The sequence below is a fragment of the Leucopleurus acutus genome (assembly GCF_964270905.1).
Source record: "Leucopleurus acutus genome assembly, chromosome: 1".
Classification (NCBI taxonomy): domain Eukaryota; kingdom Metazoa; phylum Chordata; class Mammalia; order Artiodactyla; family Delphinidae; genus Leucopleurus; species Leucopleurus acutus.
The window spans coordinates 92000405-92015816 of record NC_139142.1 but is presented as its reverse complement, the minus strand read 5'-3'; the positions used below and the strand labels follow the sequence as shown (position 1 = coordinate 92015816).

Here is a 15412-nt window from a genome sequence, read left to right as displayed (position 1 = left end):
CTGAGTATCATTAAGTTCAAACCAAAGCCATCTAACACTTGACATCTTGGAAGTCCAAAATTCAGTCAGACAGGTAGCATCCAAAATCAGAACCATATTTCTCCACTCAAAGAGGAGTTCTGCTGGTCTGTTTCACAACTAAATAAAGCATATGGGTGCTTTGTGAACTCTCCATGCCTAGTTCCCGTGTTCAATTCTGTAGCAGAGGAGGAGATAATGGAGTGACTTGGAAGCCTCTGACACAGCTAAGGCATCCATCATGAAATCATGGCTTCAGTCAGACACTGCTGTCCTTAACACACAGAATAAGTTTCAGGAATTTTGTGAATAAGCTCATTTTGAGAGCGACATTAACATCCTTTCCTCTCTGTCTAAGCTTGAGTAATTTCTGGAGAAGGGGTACATAGATGTTATACTTTTGAGTTCAAATCTTTCTTTATCTTTACTAAAGGATATATTGGATGGGCATAAGATTCTTAAATCAGAGCATTTTTCTTTAGGAACTTGGTAAATGATTTTCCACTACATCCATTTCAGTGTAGCAGTTTGATATTAAGTTGATTCTCTTTCCTTCGTAAATAATATCTTCTGTGTCTAGAAGCTTGTGTTCTTTATCCTTCGACTTCACAAATGTCACCAGAACATAACTTCTTTCATTGCTTTTCCTAGAATTTACAGTACCCTCCCAATCTGAAAATCTTTGCTGTTTGTTATCCCAGAGCAGTTTTCTCTGTCATTTCTTTGATTGCTACTTCTCTCTTTCTTCCTTTTCCTCTTTCTACGATGCCATTATTTCTTATATTGGGCCCATGGATCTGACATCTATGGATTTGCCACCCATGTCTCATATCTTTTTGCACCTGGTTCCCATTTCTTCAAGTTTTTGCCCTGTTATGAAATATTGTTTCCAGTTGTTTTTCCCAGAATATTAATTCAGTTCTCATCAGTGACTATTATTGTTTGGTTTCTCTACTGAATTTTTAAATTCAGAAGTAATGCTTTTTTTTCCTCCAGAATTTTTTTCTATGATCTAATTGCATCTCCTTAAGAGTTCTTATTACATTTTCTGTTGTTGTTATAGTGCTTGTCTGTCTTTCCCATTAGTTCTGCCTCAACAGGAGCCACCTGTTCTTGTTTTTTTTTCAATTGCATCCTCTTAAATTGGTTGTGATTTTTCTTTGCCTACTCATACCCACACAGGTCAGGCTACTGGTGTCTTTTAATGGTGATGAACTGACAGGTGGTGAAAGGTACAGCTGCAGATTTTGGTCTGCTGTCTCAACAAATGAGCTGGAAAGCCAGCATCTCTTTGCTGAGGCATGGAAAGCAGGGCTCTCTGTTCTCAGGCCTCTTGAGGAAAGTAAAGACTGTCCCTTTAGCACCCCTGCAGTTTCATCATGGCTGCCAGCATTCTTCTTTGTTTGTTTGTTTCTGCTTTTTAACAAAGTGAATCAGTTATACATATACATATGTTCCCATATCTCTTCCATCTTGCGTCTATTCCCTCCCACCCTCCCTATCCCACCCTCCAGGTGGTCACAAAGCACCGAGCTGATCTCCCTGTGCTATGCGGCTGCTTCCCACTAGCTATCTACCTTATGTTTGTTAATGTATATATGTCCATGCCTCTCTCTCGCTTTGTCACAGCTTACCCTTCTCCCTCCCCATATCCTCAAGTCCATTCTCTAGTAGGTCTGTGTCTTTATTCCTGTCTTATCCCTGGGTTCTTCATGACATTTCTTTTTTCTTAAACTCCATATATATGTGTTAGCATACAGTATTTGTCTTTCTCTTTCTGACTTCACTCTGTATGACACACTCTAGGTCTATCCACCTCATTACAAATAGCTCAATTTTGTTTCTTTTCATGGCTGAGTAATATTCCATTGTATATATGTGCCACATCTTCTTTATCCATTCATCCGATGATGGACACTTAGGTTGTTTCCATCTCAGGGCTATTGTAAATAGAGCTGCAATGAACATTGTGGTACATGACTCTTTTTGAATTATGGTTTTCTCAGGGTGTATGCCCAGTAGTGGGATTGCTGGGTCATATGGTAGTTCTATTTGTAGTTTTTTAAGGAACCTCCATACCGTTCTCCATAGTGGCTGTAACCAATTCACATTCCCACCAGCAGTGCAAGAGTGTTCCCTTTTCTCCACACCCTCTCCAGCATTTATTGTTTCTTAGATTTTTTGATGACGGCCATTGTGACTGGTGTGAGATGATATCTCATTGTAGTTTTGATTTGCATTTCTCTAATGATTAATGATGTTGAGCATTCTTTCATGTGTTTGTTGGCAGTCTGTATATCTTCTTTGGAGAAATGTCTATTTAGCTCTTCTGCCCATTTTTGGATTGGGTTTTTTGTTTTTTTGTAATTGAGCTGCATGAGCTGCTTATAAATTTTGGAGATTAATCCTTTGTCAGTTGCTTCATTTGCAAATATTTTCTCCCATTCTGAGGGTTGTCTTTTTGTCTTGTTTATGGTTTCCTTTCTGTCCAAAGCTTTGAAGTTTTATTAGGTCCCATTTGTTTATTTTTGTTTTTATTTCCATTTCTCTAGGAGGTGGGTCAAAAAGGATCTTGCTGTGATTTATGTCATAGAGTGTTCTGCCTATGTTTTCCTCTAAGAGTTTGATAATGTCTGGCCTTACATTTAGGTCTTTAATCCATTTTGAGCTTATTTTTGTGTATGGTGTTAGGGAGTGATCTAATCTCATACTTTTACATGTACCTGTCCAGTTTTCCCAGCACCACTTATTGAAGAGGCTGTCCTTTCTCCACTGCCTCCTTTATCAAAGATAAGGTGACCATATGTGTGTGGGTTTATCTCTGGGCTTTCTATCCTGTTCCATTGAACTATCTTTCTGTTTTTGTGCCAGTACCATACTGTCTTGATTACTGTAACTTTGTAGTATAGTCTGAAGTCAGGGAGCCTGATTCCTCCAGCTCCGTTTTTCGTTCTCAAGATTGCTTTGGGTATTCGGGGTCTTTTGTGTTTCCATACAAATTGTGAAATTTTTTGTTTTAGTTCTGTGAAAAATGCCAGCGGTAGTCTGATAGGGATTGCATTGAATCTGTAGATTGCTTTGGGTAGTATACTCATTTTCACAATGTTGATTCTTCCAATCCAAGAACATGGTATATCTCTCCATCTATTTGTATCATCTTTAATTTCTTTCATCAGTGTCTTATAATTTTCTGCATACAGGTCTTTTGTCTCCTTAGGTAGGTTTATTCCTAGATATTTTATTCTTTTTGTTGCAGTGGTAAATGGGAGTGTTTTCTTGATTTCACTTTCAGATTTTTCATCATTAGTTTATAGGAATGCCAGAGATTTCTGTGCATTAATTTTGTATCCTGCTACTTTACCAAATTCATTGATTAGCTCTAGTAGTTTTCTGGTAGCATCTTTAGGATTCTCTATGTATGGTATCATGTCATCTGCAAACAGTGACAGCTTTACTTCTTTTCCGATTTGGATTCCTTTTATTTCCTTTTTTCTCTGATTGCTGTGGCTAAAACTTCCAAAACTATGTTGAATAAGAGTGGTGAGAGTGGGCAACCTTGTCTTGTTCCTGATCTTAGTGGAAATGGTTTCAGTTTTTCACCCTTGAGGATGATGTTGGCTGTGGGTTTGTCATATATGGCCTTTATTATGTTGAGGAAAGTTCCCTCTATGCCCACTTTCTGCAGGGTTTTTATCTTAAATGGGTGTTGCATTTTGTCGAAAGCTTTCTCTGCATCTATTGAGATGATCATATGGTTTTTCTCCTTCAATTTGTTAATATGGTGTATCACGTTGATTGATTTGTGTATATTGAAGAATCCTTTCATTCCTGGAATAAACCCCACTTGGTGGTGTATGATCCTTTTAATGTGCTGTTGGATTCTGTTTGCTAGTATTTTGTTGAGGATTTTTGCGTCTATGTTCATTAGTGATATTGGCCTGTAGTTTTCTTTCTTTGTGACATCCTTGTCTGGTTTTGGTATCAAGGTGATGGTGGCCTCATAGAATGAGTTTGGGAGTGTTCCTCCCTCTGCTATATTTTGGAAGAGTTTGAGAAGGATCGGTGTTAGCTCTTCTCTAAATGTTTGATAGAATTCCCCTGTGAAGCCATCTGGTCCTGGGCTTTTGTTTGTTGGATGATTTTTAATCACAGTTTCAATTTCAGTGCTTGTGATTGGTCTTAGCATTCTTTTTATGGGGCATCATTTTAAAGGACAGTAAACGTCATGTGGGAAGGGGAAGTATGTCTCCATGTGCAGAGAGGAATCTGTTTACTATGTAGGTAGAGCCCCCTCAGGCAGGCAATAAATCTGTGGCCTTGCATCAGACTGTGCTAGAAATGCAAACCTTCACTTGGACCATTTGGTGCCTCTGATATGCAAATAAGGATGCTAGAACCTACTTTTTTTTCTCTGAGAACTCAAGTGTTCATATTCACAAGTGGCTGTCTTGGTTTCCCCATAACAGGTTACTGTTTTGCAGCTCTACTGCCATAATAAGTTATTGGAAGGGAGAAGGGCTTGTGAGCATGTTCCCAGATCACCATGAACCCCGGGTTCTGAATTTTATGCCTTAAGTGGATTAAGGATTTTCTTTGCTATTATTTGAATAACTTAAGAGAAATAACCAAAATGAATTAGAAGATTGATGTAAACAGATTATACCCGAATCAAAATGGTCCTATGAAAATCTATGTACAGATTTTTTTTTTAGTTTTTTTAAAATTTATTTATTTTTTTATTTGGGGGGCTGCATTGGGTCTTCATTGCTGCGCGCGGGCTTTCTCTAGTTGCGGTGAGAGGGGGCTACTCTTCCTTGCAGTGCACGGGCTTCTCATTGTGGTGGCTTCTCTTGTTGCGGAGCACGGGCTCTAGGTGCACGGGCTTCAGTAGTTGTGGCTCATGGGCTCAGTAGTTGTGGCTCACGGGCTCTAGAGCGCAGGCTCAGTAGTTGTGGTGCACAGGCTTAGTTGCTCCGCGGCATGTGGGATCTTCCCAGCCCAGGGCTCGAACCCGTGTCCCCTGCATTGGCAGGTGGATTCTTAACCACTGTGCCACCAGGGAAGCCCTAGGTACAGATTTTAAAATGTTGCACTTGCTCACTATGAAAAATAGTTTTCCAATAGAAAACTTTTTAGGGCAATTTGGAAAGTAGCTTTGAAATTAGAAACCATCCTGCTTTCTTATTTCTCACTTAAAAGAAGTTTAACATTTTACTTCCTGATTTTTGATTCAACGTTGCTAGATACAATGGCTTGCAGATGTAAGTCCTAAAGTCAGTTGTCTACCAGGAATGTCACATTAGTCCCCTGTGTTGTGCAGAAAGTGGTAAGGCCTATGGTTGGCTGGAAACTAGACATGTGCCACTGTCTTCTCACAGAACAGTTCTGAGGAAACATTACTCAGTAAAATGATGCTCTTTTAATCCTCAACAATCTCCCCTTTGTGTTTGACTTTATTTACAGATAGCCTTGGATACCAGTTACTGGACTATCATTAATCATGTCTTCGTCTGGGGCAGCATTGCCACTTATTTCTCCATTTTATTTACCATGCACAGTAATGGCCTCTTTGGCATCTTCCCAAGGCAGTTTCCATTTGTTGGTAAGTGAGTGAGTCCCGCTATTTGCTGGGGCCTAGTGTCAAGTTGTCATTTATTTGTCTTTGTAATTTATTTTCTTTGGTGGGATTAGGGATGACCAATAATTCTGTCTCTAGGAATTGATTGAGCCAGACATCTGAGGGCTTACAGGCTTGAAGTGAGCTCCAAAAGATTAGGTTTTGCTGTCCCTACTAGATGCAGAATCACTGAGATAGCTGCTTACAGGTTCCTAACAGCCCAGATGCAGTAGACTGTCCCTTTCCAAATAACAGGCATAGCACATATAGATCAGGGATACCTGAAAACCTGTATGATAGAGGGAAGAGAAAGAAATGCCAGGCTTTCCCTTTTATGCCACATTATCACTGACATTTCTGCCTAAGTTTACCTGTGGAACTTATTTGCATTTAGAAAAGAAATAATGTATAATTTAGAGCCTTTTAAAAATTGCTGGACATAGTCCATGAGTGGCACCAAGAATAGTCTCTGTAGTTAGACAGCCAGTGTTCAAGTGTCATCTCTGCCACTTATAAGCTGTGTGACCTTAGGCAAGTTTCTTTTCCTTTTCATGCCTTAATGTCTTCAGTTCTAAACTTGGGGATGTTAATAGTTCCTACTTTTATAGCAAATTGGTGAGGGTTAAATGATATAATGCATATGAAATGCTTAGCATGTAGCCTGGTACATAATACTTTTTTAAATGTTAGCCTTGATGACGATGAAGATGGTGATTAAAGCAAATGTGGCTTGATTACTGGTTGGGGACTTCGAACAGCAGATGGGTAGCAAAAGACTTCCTAAAATCCCTTAAACCCCTGAGATTCTATGATTCTACAAAGAGTATATATCTGGTCTATCTTTGGAGTATACTATCATTGCACTCCACATTTCAACATGATTCCCAGCAAGGGCCACTGAGCTTTACACAGTGGGGCTATTAATAGACTTTTAAAGAAGTTTTGAAATCTCTAGTGTGTGTGAAATAAGTTGGTAACAGTGATGTTTCTGAGTTCATCCCAGCAAACTGTGGAAAAGAGATATACATAGTGACAAGCTACTTGAGCTCGATTAGGCAAGACAGATTTGCATCCACTAGTTGGGAAATCCAGTCTAGAAAAATAATTCTTAGAAGACTGATTCATGTAGAAAGCAAAATAAGAGCGATTATAGGGTTATACATTTCCAAAGGCACCTGAAATTGCAATTCCATTTAAATGCATGTATATGCTTAAGAGTGTTGTATTCAAGTTTTGCCTTCCTCTGTGTGTACGTGGAAATCTTTAAAGTGTACCTCTCTTACTTAACATGTAATGTTAATCCTTTATTTATCAAAAGATTCCAACCATGTATAAACATGATGGTTGTGAATAAGAATAAACACATTAGGAAAAAGAGAGCCATTTAAACTACTTTTAGGTTTTTTCTTTTCTTTTTGGTTGCCAAATCTGAAAGTTCAGTGCATTAACCAGAAGACTTCCAGTCCTAAGACAGCATTCGAACATGCGTAATGAGACTGGAATGCCTCAACTGGAGAAAGTAGTTTGTGTGGGGACCACTGTCTGAGCACATGCCATTCCAGGAATTAATTACTGGGTTCCAATGAGACTTTTCAAAACTTAAATCAACATTGAGGTTTAAGAAAATTTTTTTTCCCTTAGTAGCCAGAAGCAAGCAGGAGTGTGGTTTTAAAGTGATGCTTGTTTTTCCAGCCATGCCCGGGGGTACTGAGCTTCAGGGAGTTCAAAAAGACATTTAATTTACTGAGTCAAGTTCGTTTCTGCCCAGGCAAGTGGAATCAAGTGCTCTTTGGTAGGCAGCGTCTATCCTCCTAAGACAGAAAATGCAGACATTCCAATAAGGAGCCAAGCATCACACCCAAAGCCCATTAAAATTGTGTTAACTATAGCATTGGGAGCGGGAACCTGGATAATTGGAGGTATCATATGCCTAGAAAACCAACAGGAACAACAGTTCATAAGTAGGGTTGACGTCTTCCGTATAGTTTTGTCTGCCTGCCTTACTGACCCTTATTGCTTTGTTTAAACGAACATCCCAGTATACGAGGTGTGAGTATAAAATAAGAAAACTGGCTCCAGGCTTGGAAATGAGTTTCACTACTCTATTGAACTAGAATATTGAATGGCTGAATCAGTAGTTTCCCAGTGTGGAGAATGCTCTTTTCACAAACCCAAGAGCATCTCTGATCTCCTTGGAACCTTGAGTACTTCATAACCGAGTGAAGTTATGAGATAGAGAGATTGGTAAGTCCCTCTGAGGCAGGTTTTCAGGGGCTGTTGCCTGAATTTAAAAGGTTGACCCTGTAGTAGACACAGCTCACCTTTTATGACATAGCCAGTTGAGAAGACCAGTATTTGCGATTGTACCTGCATCCAGAACATACATTGTGTAGTTTTGTTTGAATCCATAAGGGTAAATGTGCCTTTAAAAATAATGACTGCTTTGTAGTTGAGGGATTTTGAGGCTGGATGGGAGAATTCTGCTTCATGAGTGAAGCTGGACTGAGCCTGGATCAGAGAATGGTTGGTTCTGGCTGGCAGTCCCCTAGTGATCAGGCCGTGAAGCAGTTCCCAAGGGTGATCTTACCATTCTTGCACTCTTATCACCACTGAGCATATGATATACTGGGGAAGATACCCAGTGGTTCTCCTAGGTAGTCCAAAAGTCCCTTTCAAAAAAGACCTTATGGGAATAGACAAAGAACCAATTAATTCAATAATTCAGTTCTATTTATAATCACAGTGTTTATTTTTCTTTAATAATAGGAAATGCACGACATTCCTTGACCCAGAAGTGCATCTGGCTTGTTATTCTCTTAACGACAGTGGCTTCAGTTATGCCTGTGGTGGCATTCAGATTTTTGAAGGTGGATTTATTCCCAACCCTGAGTGATCAGGTATGTTGTAGTGCTGCTGGGTACTTGAGAGGTTGGTTCTTTGCTCTTGGAATCATGTCCTCTGCCTGATTAGAAGTCCAGAGAAGAGCTAATGAACTTCCCATCAGCAACACCTACAGGTGCACGGCATCACATCACAGTAGCTGGAACTGCCCACAACTGAACATACTAGCCTTGGGAGTGCCAATGAAGATAACTGTCTACACTAAATGTGGGTGGGGAGTCGTAAATTACAAGTTAGATTGGATATTTTTAAAAGTTGACTTTTAAAAAACAAGCTTGCTGGCAGCATTTTGGACATTTGCTCCAAGGCAAAGGCAAGCTAGAGGGAAAGTTACTGACTTGGGGAAAGTAAAGGGTACATACAGTAAAAGAGAGACAAGCAAAGTATGAGGTGAAGGGGCTCTAAATTTCTGTAGAAATATAGTAGCAGATTGTTTGTTAAACATGGGAGAGAGGTTACTTTCTGAACAGATTAAGAAAGGGAACAGCAACATGATAGCTGGATTGGAAAATATAAAGTTAGAAGAAAAACAGAAAGAACAGATTCTAGAAATACCTAAGTCAAGGGATTGACAGAACATATTTCAGTATTTTATGGAAGGAGGAGTATAAGCAACACAATGTCAAATTAGGTCAGGACCCAGATAGACGAGAAAAGGAGAAAGAGGAGATGCATTTGTAGCTATGTCTTGAGAAGGGGGAAATATTGAGGGGGTGAGTGACCAGGCTGATGATGCTGAGAAGAACTGAAGTAGAAATTCCCTTATCGTGAAATCCTTCATGTTCTGGGGCCAAAGTACCAAGAGATTCCTTCTGAAATGATTCGTGGATTCCCCTGTTATGTTTGTCCTTTACCTTTGGCTCTGTGAGCTCATTCTGATGTCAACTCAGAAAATGATGGATGAGCTGAAGGAGATGATGCTCATTTCTTCCTATGTTTATACACATCATGATTTTCTGCTTAATGGCTTTCTCCCGACATGAAAGTCAAAAGCCAAGCAATCGATCAGCTGACCTAAAGAACAAGGTGCTGAGCACCAAACCTTGGCTCTCTTCCTCCTCAGCATTATAGGGAAATGAAAGAAATGCTAGAAACCCACCCAAACAGTGCTGAGCTCTTCAAAAGACCACAAAAAACCCCCAAAGAAATCAAAACACTGAAAATCCCATGGTACTTTGACCTACCACAAGAGTTTGAAATTTTGTGGCTCTCATTTTCTAAATTTTCTCTTAGTCCAGTTACTAATGACTACTGGATCCTGAGAACCTCTAAAAGAGAGAGGAAAGACTTATTTGGGGCATATGGGTCTGTAAATTTTCATACTGACTGTATTTGGCTGGTGCACGTTAGAAAATGTACAAAAATATGTTCCTGTTCACTTAAGGTGGATGTATTAGATGGGGACAATAATGAAATTTGTCTTAACACTTCTTAATAGTCTCTCAGTAGAGATAAAAACTAACCAGCATCCAGTGTAATCTTTTGGGTAGAAAATTGCTTGGCTTTTAGGTGAAAAACTTGATTTTGCAGTGAAGTTGAGTACTTGGTTATCATTGATGTTGTTTTTACAGAAAAGGCTTTCACTTCACAAAGTGGCCCACTGTGTGGAGTCTATATCATCTGGATGCTTCATCTCACTCTGGGTCTCCTTTGTCTCCAGATCCGCCAGTGGCAGAAGGCTCAAAAGAAGGCAAGACCCCTGCGTAGGCGAAAGCCTCAGACTCGGAGATCAAGCTCGAGAAGATCTGGATATGCTTTTGCTCACCAAGAGGGCTATGGAGAGCTTATCACATCTGGAAAAAATATGCGAGCTAAAAATCTACCCCCGACATCAGGGTTGGAAAAGACACTGTATAATAGCACTAGCTGGATTGAAAATTTATGTAAGAAAACCACAGACACAGTGAGCAGCTTTAGCCAGGATAAAACAGTGAAACTGTGAGTCAAGATGAATTTGAACCACACAGTTATCTTTTCACTTGGGCTGGAGCCGAAATTAGCTGGCTCCAGAGTTTAAGATCAAGGGTTAGGGGTGGGGCAGATGGCCTCGCTTAACCTAAATCTGTGTCAGACAGTGGCCAGTGCCATCCAATAGAGATGTGCTCTACTGAAAACCAGGTCAGAGGTCACTGTCCAATTCATGAGTTGGTGGACAAAACCCTCACAATACCAGCATGAGGGTTTTTTTTATCAACCTGGATACCAGTCGATCTGTACTTTAGAATCTTATTTATGGAGAAACACTTGTAAATCTGCATATACAGAGAATGGGTCTTCAGGTGAATAAAAGGGTGCATTCACAAGGTATATATCCCAGCTAAAAAGCATCTTTGTGACAGATTAACGCTTATATGTAAGATCAGCCATTCCCAAGATACACTCTTAAGATTTAAAAGGTACACATTGTACACTAAGGTGCTTCCAGACTTACAGCAGCTTGTCACTGTCCGGTCTTGATCCCTACCTGTGTGTTCAGCCAGGACAACAAATCACCTTCATGCCTGAAGAGCAGAAAAACATGTTGGTATTCCACATTTTTCTACTAGTCTAGAGACAAAGTAGACTGAACATCTTTACAGTAGAATAGGCTGACAATTTGGTCAGATTTATTCAAAAAATTCTCAGGGACATGTTCATGAAATGTCAAAGAGAGACTCTGGAAAGTATTCTAAATACTTTTCAATGACTTTTATAACAACTTCAGTAGTTATTTTCTCTGCCTCATCTAGAGCTGTTAATGGACTCAGCAAACCACTGGAATTTCACACTTTGATGATAGTATTCCATGTAATGTATGTGCAAATATTTTCAACATTTCTAGTTTTTAAAAGTTCAGATTTGAAACCAAACAAATTAATAAACAGTCTTTTTAATTACTTATTTAAATATGCAGGTTTAGGTCATTCAGAGTTAGTTGGTTTTGATATTCAGCTGTCATATTTATAATTCAAACACATGAGGTTGAGTTTTTGGAGATGTTCCAGTCCAAATTTGAGTCCATATGTGAGTCATCAGTATGGTATCTGTAAAAGAATTCAAGCATATTTGTGTTCAAACTCCAGTTCTGTCACTCCTTACCTCTGTAAGCTTGGGCAGGTAATGTGCTTCCTCTGAGACTCAGTTTCTTCCTCTGTAAAATGAGGATATACTACCTACCTCATGTGGTTGTTCGAGGATTGTCAAAGCACAAATTCTTAAATCATTGAAAACATAATTCTCATGTGAATAGATGATGAGTTAAGTGCCATCTAAGTCAATCAGAATACAAGAGCAAATGTGAAGAACTGGAATTTAAGTAATCAGTGGAAAAGGCGTCGATGAAATGAGATTGCAAAGTAAGATCTAAAACTGGTTAGTATTCTAAAGGGAAATAACCTTGGAGGTATTTTTATATAGTAACTATAACCTTGGAGGTAAATTTCTCTATCAGAAAACAAAAATAAATGATCATGCCTTATCAATTTTCTATAAATCATACTTCAACTTTACAGAATCCTTAATCTGGTCTTTATTGCATTATTAGTCAAAGTTACATTTCCCAAAAGAGTCAGATGTCCCTTGGGTGGGCTTGATGGATAATGGGCTAGCATGATATTATGGCTCACACAATCCTTTTTTTTGGCCTTAATTTCCAAGTCTGGGATAACTTTTCCTGAATGGGATCAAATGAGATATATATAAAAGAGCCTAATACAGTGGTTTAATCACAGTTAATGCTTTTAGATATTCCCTGTTCGCCTACGTGCCTGCATAGACTTAACTAGATGTTAGTTTTCAGTGTCTAATTTGTCATTAGTTTCACTGCATTGTAACATTTTTGAAAGATTTGCAAACTTTTACTAAATATTTTGGCACTTGTGGTGTTGGATGTTTAGTCTCTTTATTGGAAACTCACTGGGGAGAGTTTTTGTTCCACTGATCAACTGATTTTTTTTTCCTTCTCCTTTACATGCCTAGGGAAAATGTACATCATTCTTAGGATCAGAGTCAAGAATAAAATGAACCAATTTGACCTATGTTTAAGGGATGGGAAAGATTAGGAATGGTCCACGTTTGCAAATTCAGTTCAAATTAAATAAGGCTGTTTATAAACAGATAATGTGGATAGCTGTGAGAGAAACACATTTATCAGTTTACTTTGGCCCCATGAGATCCAAATGAACTCACATACCCATTGCGAGGTCATTCAAGTGCCAGGGATTATTTTGAGCCTGAAGATAAAAAAGCCTGAGGGGTGACGGTGATGCACTGGGGAATAGTAAAATTTTAGATTTACATAAATATTATCAGATTATTTGGAAAGAAAAAAATTCTGTATTCAGGACTAAAGTTGATAACTATGTGTTTTTAAAGTCTCTGTCCAAGTTTTGAGCTCTTACAGGCAATTACAAATTGTGTTTCCCAGAGGAGGGATCAAGGTGGCGGAGAAGGAGATGTGGAGCTCACCTACCCATACAAACACATCCCCAAAAAAATCTATATATGGGACAATTCTTAAGGAAAACTAATTGGAAACTGGCAGAAGAACTCCTATACCATAGCTGCAGGAAAGATCTTCATGTAACAAGGTAGGACAGAAAAAATGCATAGGGTAGGGACCCCCACCCCTGAGAGGAATCTGAAAGGAAAAGTTCTGCATTGGTGGACCCTCACCTGGGGGAGCGAGCAGGTCGAACCACAATCTGGGTGTCCCAGTCCTCGGGAACAGCACAGAGCAGACAAGCCCTGTTGGCTACTGGGAGAACTGCTGGGATAGACGGAAGGGCTGGAGAAGCCAGGCTCTACTCCAAGGAGTGTGCGTGTGCTGCCTCACCAACAATCATGACAGAGAGAGACTTGCACTGGCAGCTGTCACCTCACTGCATTCCCCAATCTGAATGGGGCAAACACCCACTCCTGCTCACTCCATACCATAGATTGGCATGAGATCTGGGCCAACCAGCCCTGGGAAAATACTTGGGATAGCTACACAGAGACAGACTGGGGTCTGGGGTGTGACCCAGTTAGGGTGGTGGTGGTCATTGTCAGTGCGTGCTTGGGCGGAGCTGCAGGAGCATGCCACAGTTAGTCTCCCAGCCCAGTGAGTGCCCCAGCTCTACCCACTCCACGCTGCAGCTTAGCACTGGATCTGGGGTAGACAGGTCCTATGAGATGTCTGCCACAGAGGCAGCCCAGATCTCTGGCAGCAGCTCAGCCACCTCAATTCCTGTAGTCACAAAGCCCCAACCCCAGTCCTAGACTAGTGAATGCTCTGGCCCAGCCACTCCACAGCCTTGCACTAGATCTAGGACCAACACAACAGGGGAAGGGATGTGACCTTAGGCTGCATCCAGGTGGAGCTTCAGAGGCCTACACAGGCAGCACATCGATCCTCTGTGAATGCATGGGCTTCACTTGCTTTAGCAATCACCTCCTTTGGGTCAGGGCATGTACTCGGAGAACGGAGCCTGATTGAGCCTGAATATCAGGGTTTCTACTCTTAACTACAGGGGACCAGACCTTACCCCTGACAAGACGGCGACAGCCATGGACAGAGAGGAAGTCCCATCTTACACCCTGCAGACTCTAGACCCAACACCAACCACACCCCCAAGGGGAAAAGAGCCAGCACCCTAAGGAAAGATGTGCCTCGTGTCCATATCAAAACCAACCCTCTCACCAAAGATATTACATATACAGAGTCTACACAGGGATGCTCCCACATAAAAACACCCTTCAAGCCCACAAAAAGCAACAGTTCCTCCTAAATTCATAGAGACACAGAAAGATAAAATGAAAATGCAGAAACTACTCCCAATAAAAAGAGCAAGAGAAATCCCCTGAAAGAAAAAATAATGAAACAGAGCTCACCAGTCTACCAGAACCTCAGTTCAAAAGGTGGTAATAAAAATGCTAACTGAATTAAGAAAGATTATTGATAGAAATGCAGATCATTGCAACAAGGAACTAGAAACTATAAAGATGAACCATCAGAACGGGATAATTCAATTTCTGAGATAAAAAGCAATCTAGAAGCAGTGGATAGCTGACTAAATGACACAGAAGAACAAGTAAGTGATCTGAAAGACAGAATAATGGAAATCACCCAGTCAGAACAGCAGACAGAAAGACAAATAAATGAAAGCAACATATGCTATCTACGGGATAATGTAAAATGTGCCAACCTACGCATAACAGGTGTTCCAGAAAGAGAAGAGAGAGATGGGTATCAAAAATATATCTGAAGAAATTATGGCTGAAACTTCCCAAATCTAAAGAAGGGAACAGATATCCTGGTACAGGAAGCGCAGGGGGTCCCAAACAAGATGAATCCAAACAGACCCAAGACATATCATAATTAATATGGCAAAAGTTAGAGATAAAGAGAAGATTCTAAAGGCAGCAAGTGACAGTCATTTACAAGGGACCGCCCCCCCCCATAAGGCTATTAGTTCATTTCTCTGCAGAAACTTTGCAGGCTAGAAGGGAGTGACACAATGTAGTCAAAGTCCTGAAAGGGAAAAAGTTGCAACCTAGGATATTCTATCCAGCAACATTATTATTTAGAATAGAAAGAGAGATAAAGGATATATCAAACAAGCAAAAACTAAAAGAATTCAGAAGACTAAACCTACCCTAAAAGAAATATTGAAGGGTCTTCTCTAAATAGAAAAGAATCAAGAATTTATAGGAAAGGGAAATCCCAATATGAAAGTTAAATATATAATAAGAACTGAAGATCACTTAAATTAGCCAGTACATAGATTAAAAGACAAACAAAAATTGTAAAAGGGATTATAACTAAAATAAACAGTAAAAGTAAAAGCATGAAGATGTAAACTAGGACATCAAAAACACAAAATATGTGGGAGAGGAGCTAAAAAATAGATCTTTTAG

The 15412-nt window shown here is 39.9% G+C and overlaps 1 protein-coding gene across 1 annotated transcript in view; it reads left to right on the top strand.

Annotated features, from left to right (window-relative positions):
* The window catches only part of ATP8B4 (ATPase phospholipid transporting 8B4 (putative)), a 248531-nt gene extending 236938 nt beyond the window's left edge, over nucleotides 1-11593 (top strand). The window contains exons 26-28 of the mRNA XM_082858644.1: nucleotides 5482-5620; nucleotides 8402-8532; nucleotides 10197-11593. Coding sequence (XP_082714770.1) covers nucleotides 5482-5620; nucleotides 8402-8532; nucleotides 10197-10478 — 552 coding nt within the window. The 3' untranslated portion in view covers nucleotides 10479-11593. The remainder of the gene's footprint in view (nucleotides 1-5481; nucleotides 5621-8401; nucleotides 8533-10196) is intronic.
* Nucleotides 11594-15412: the final 3819 nt, after the last annotated feature.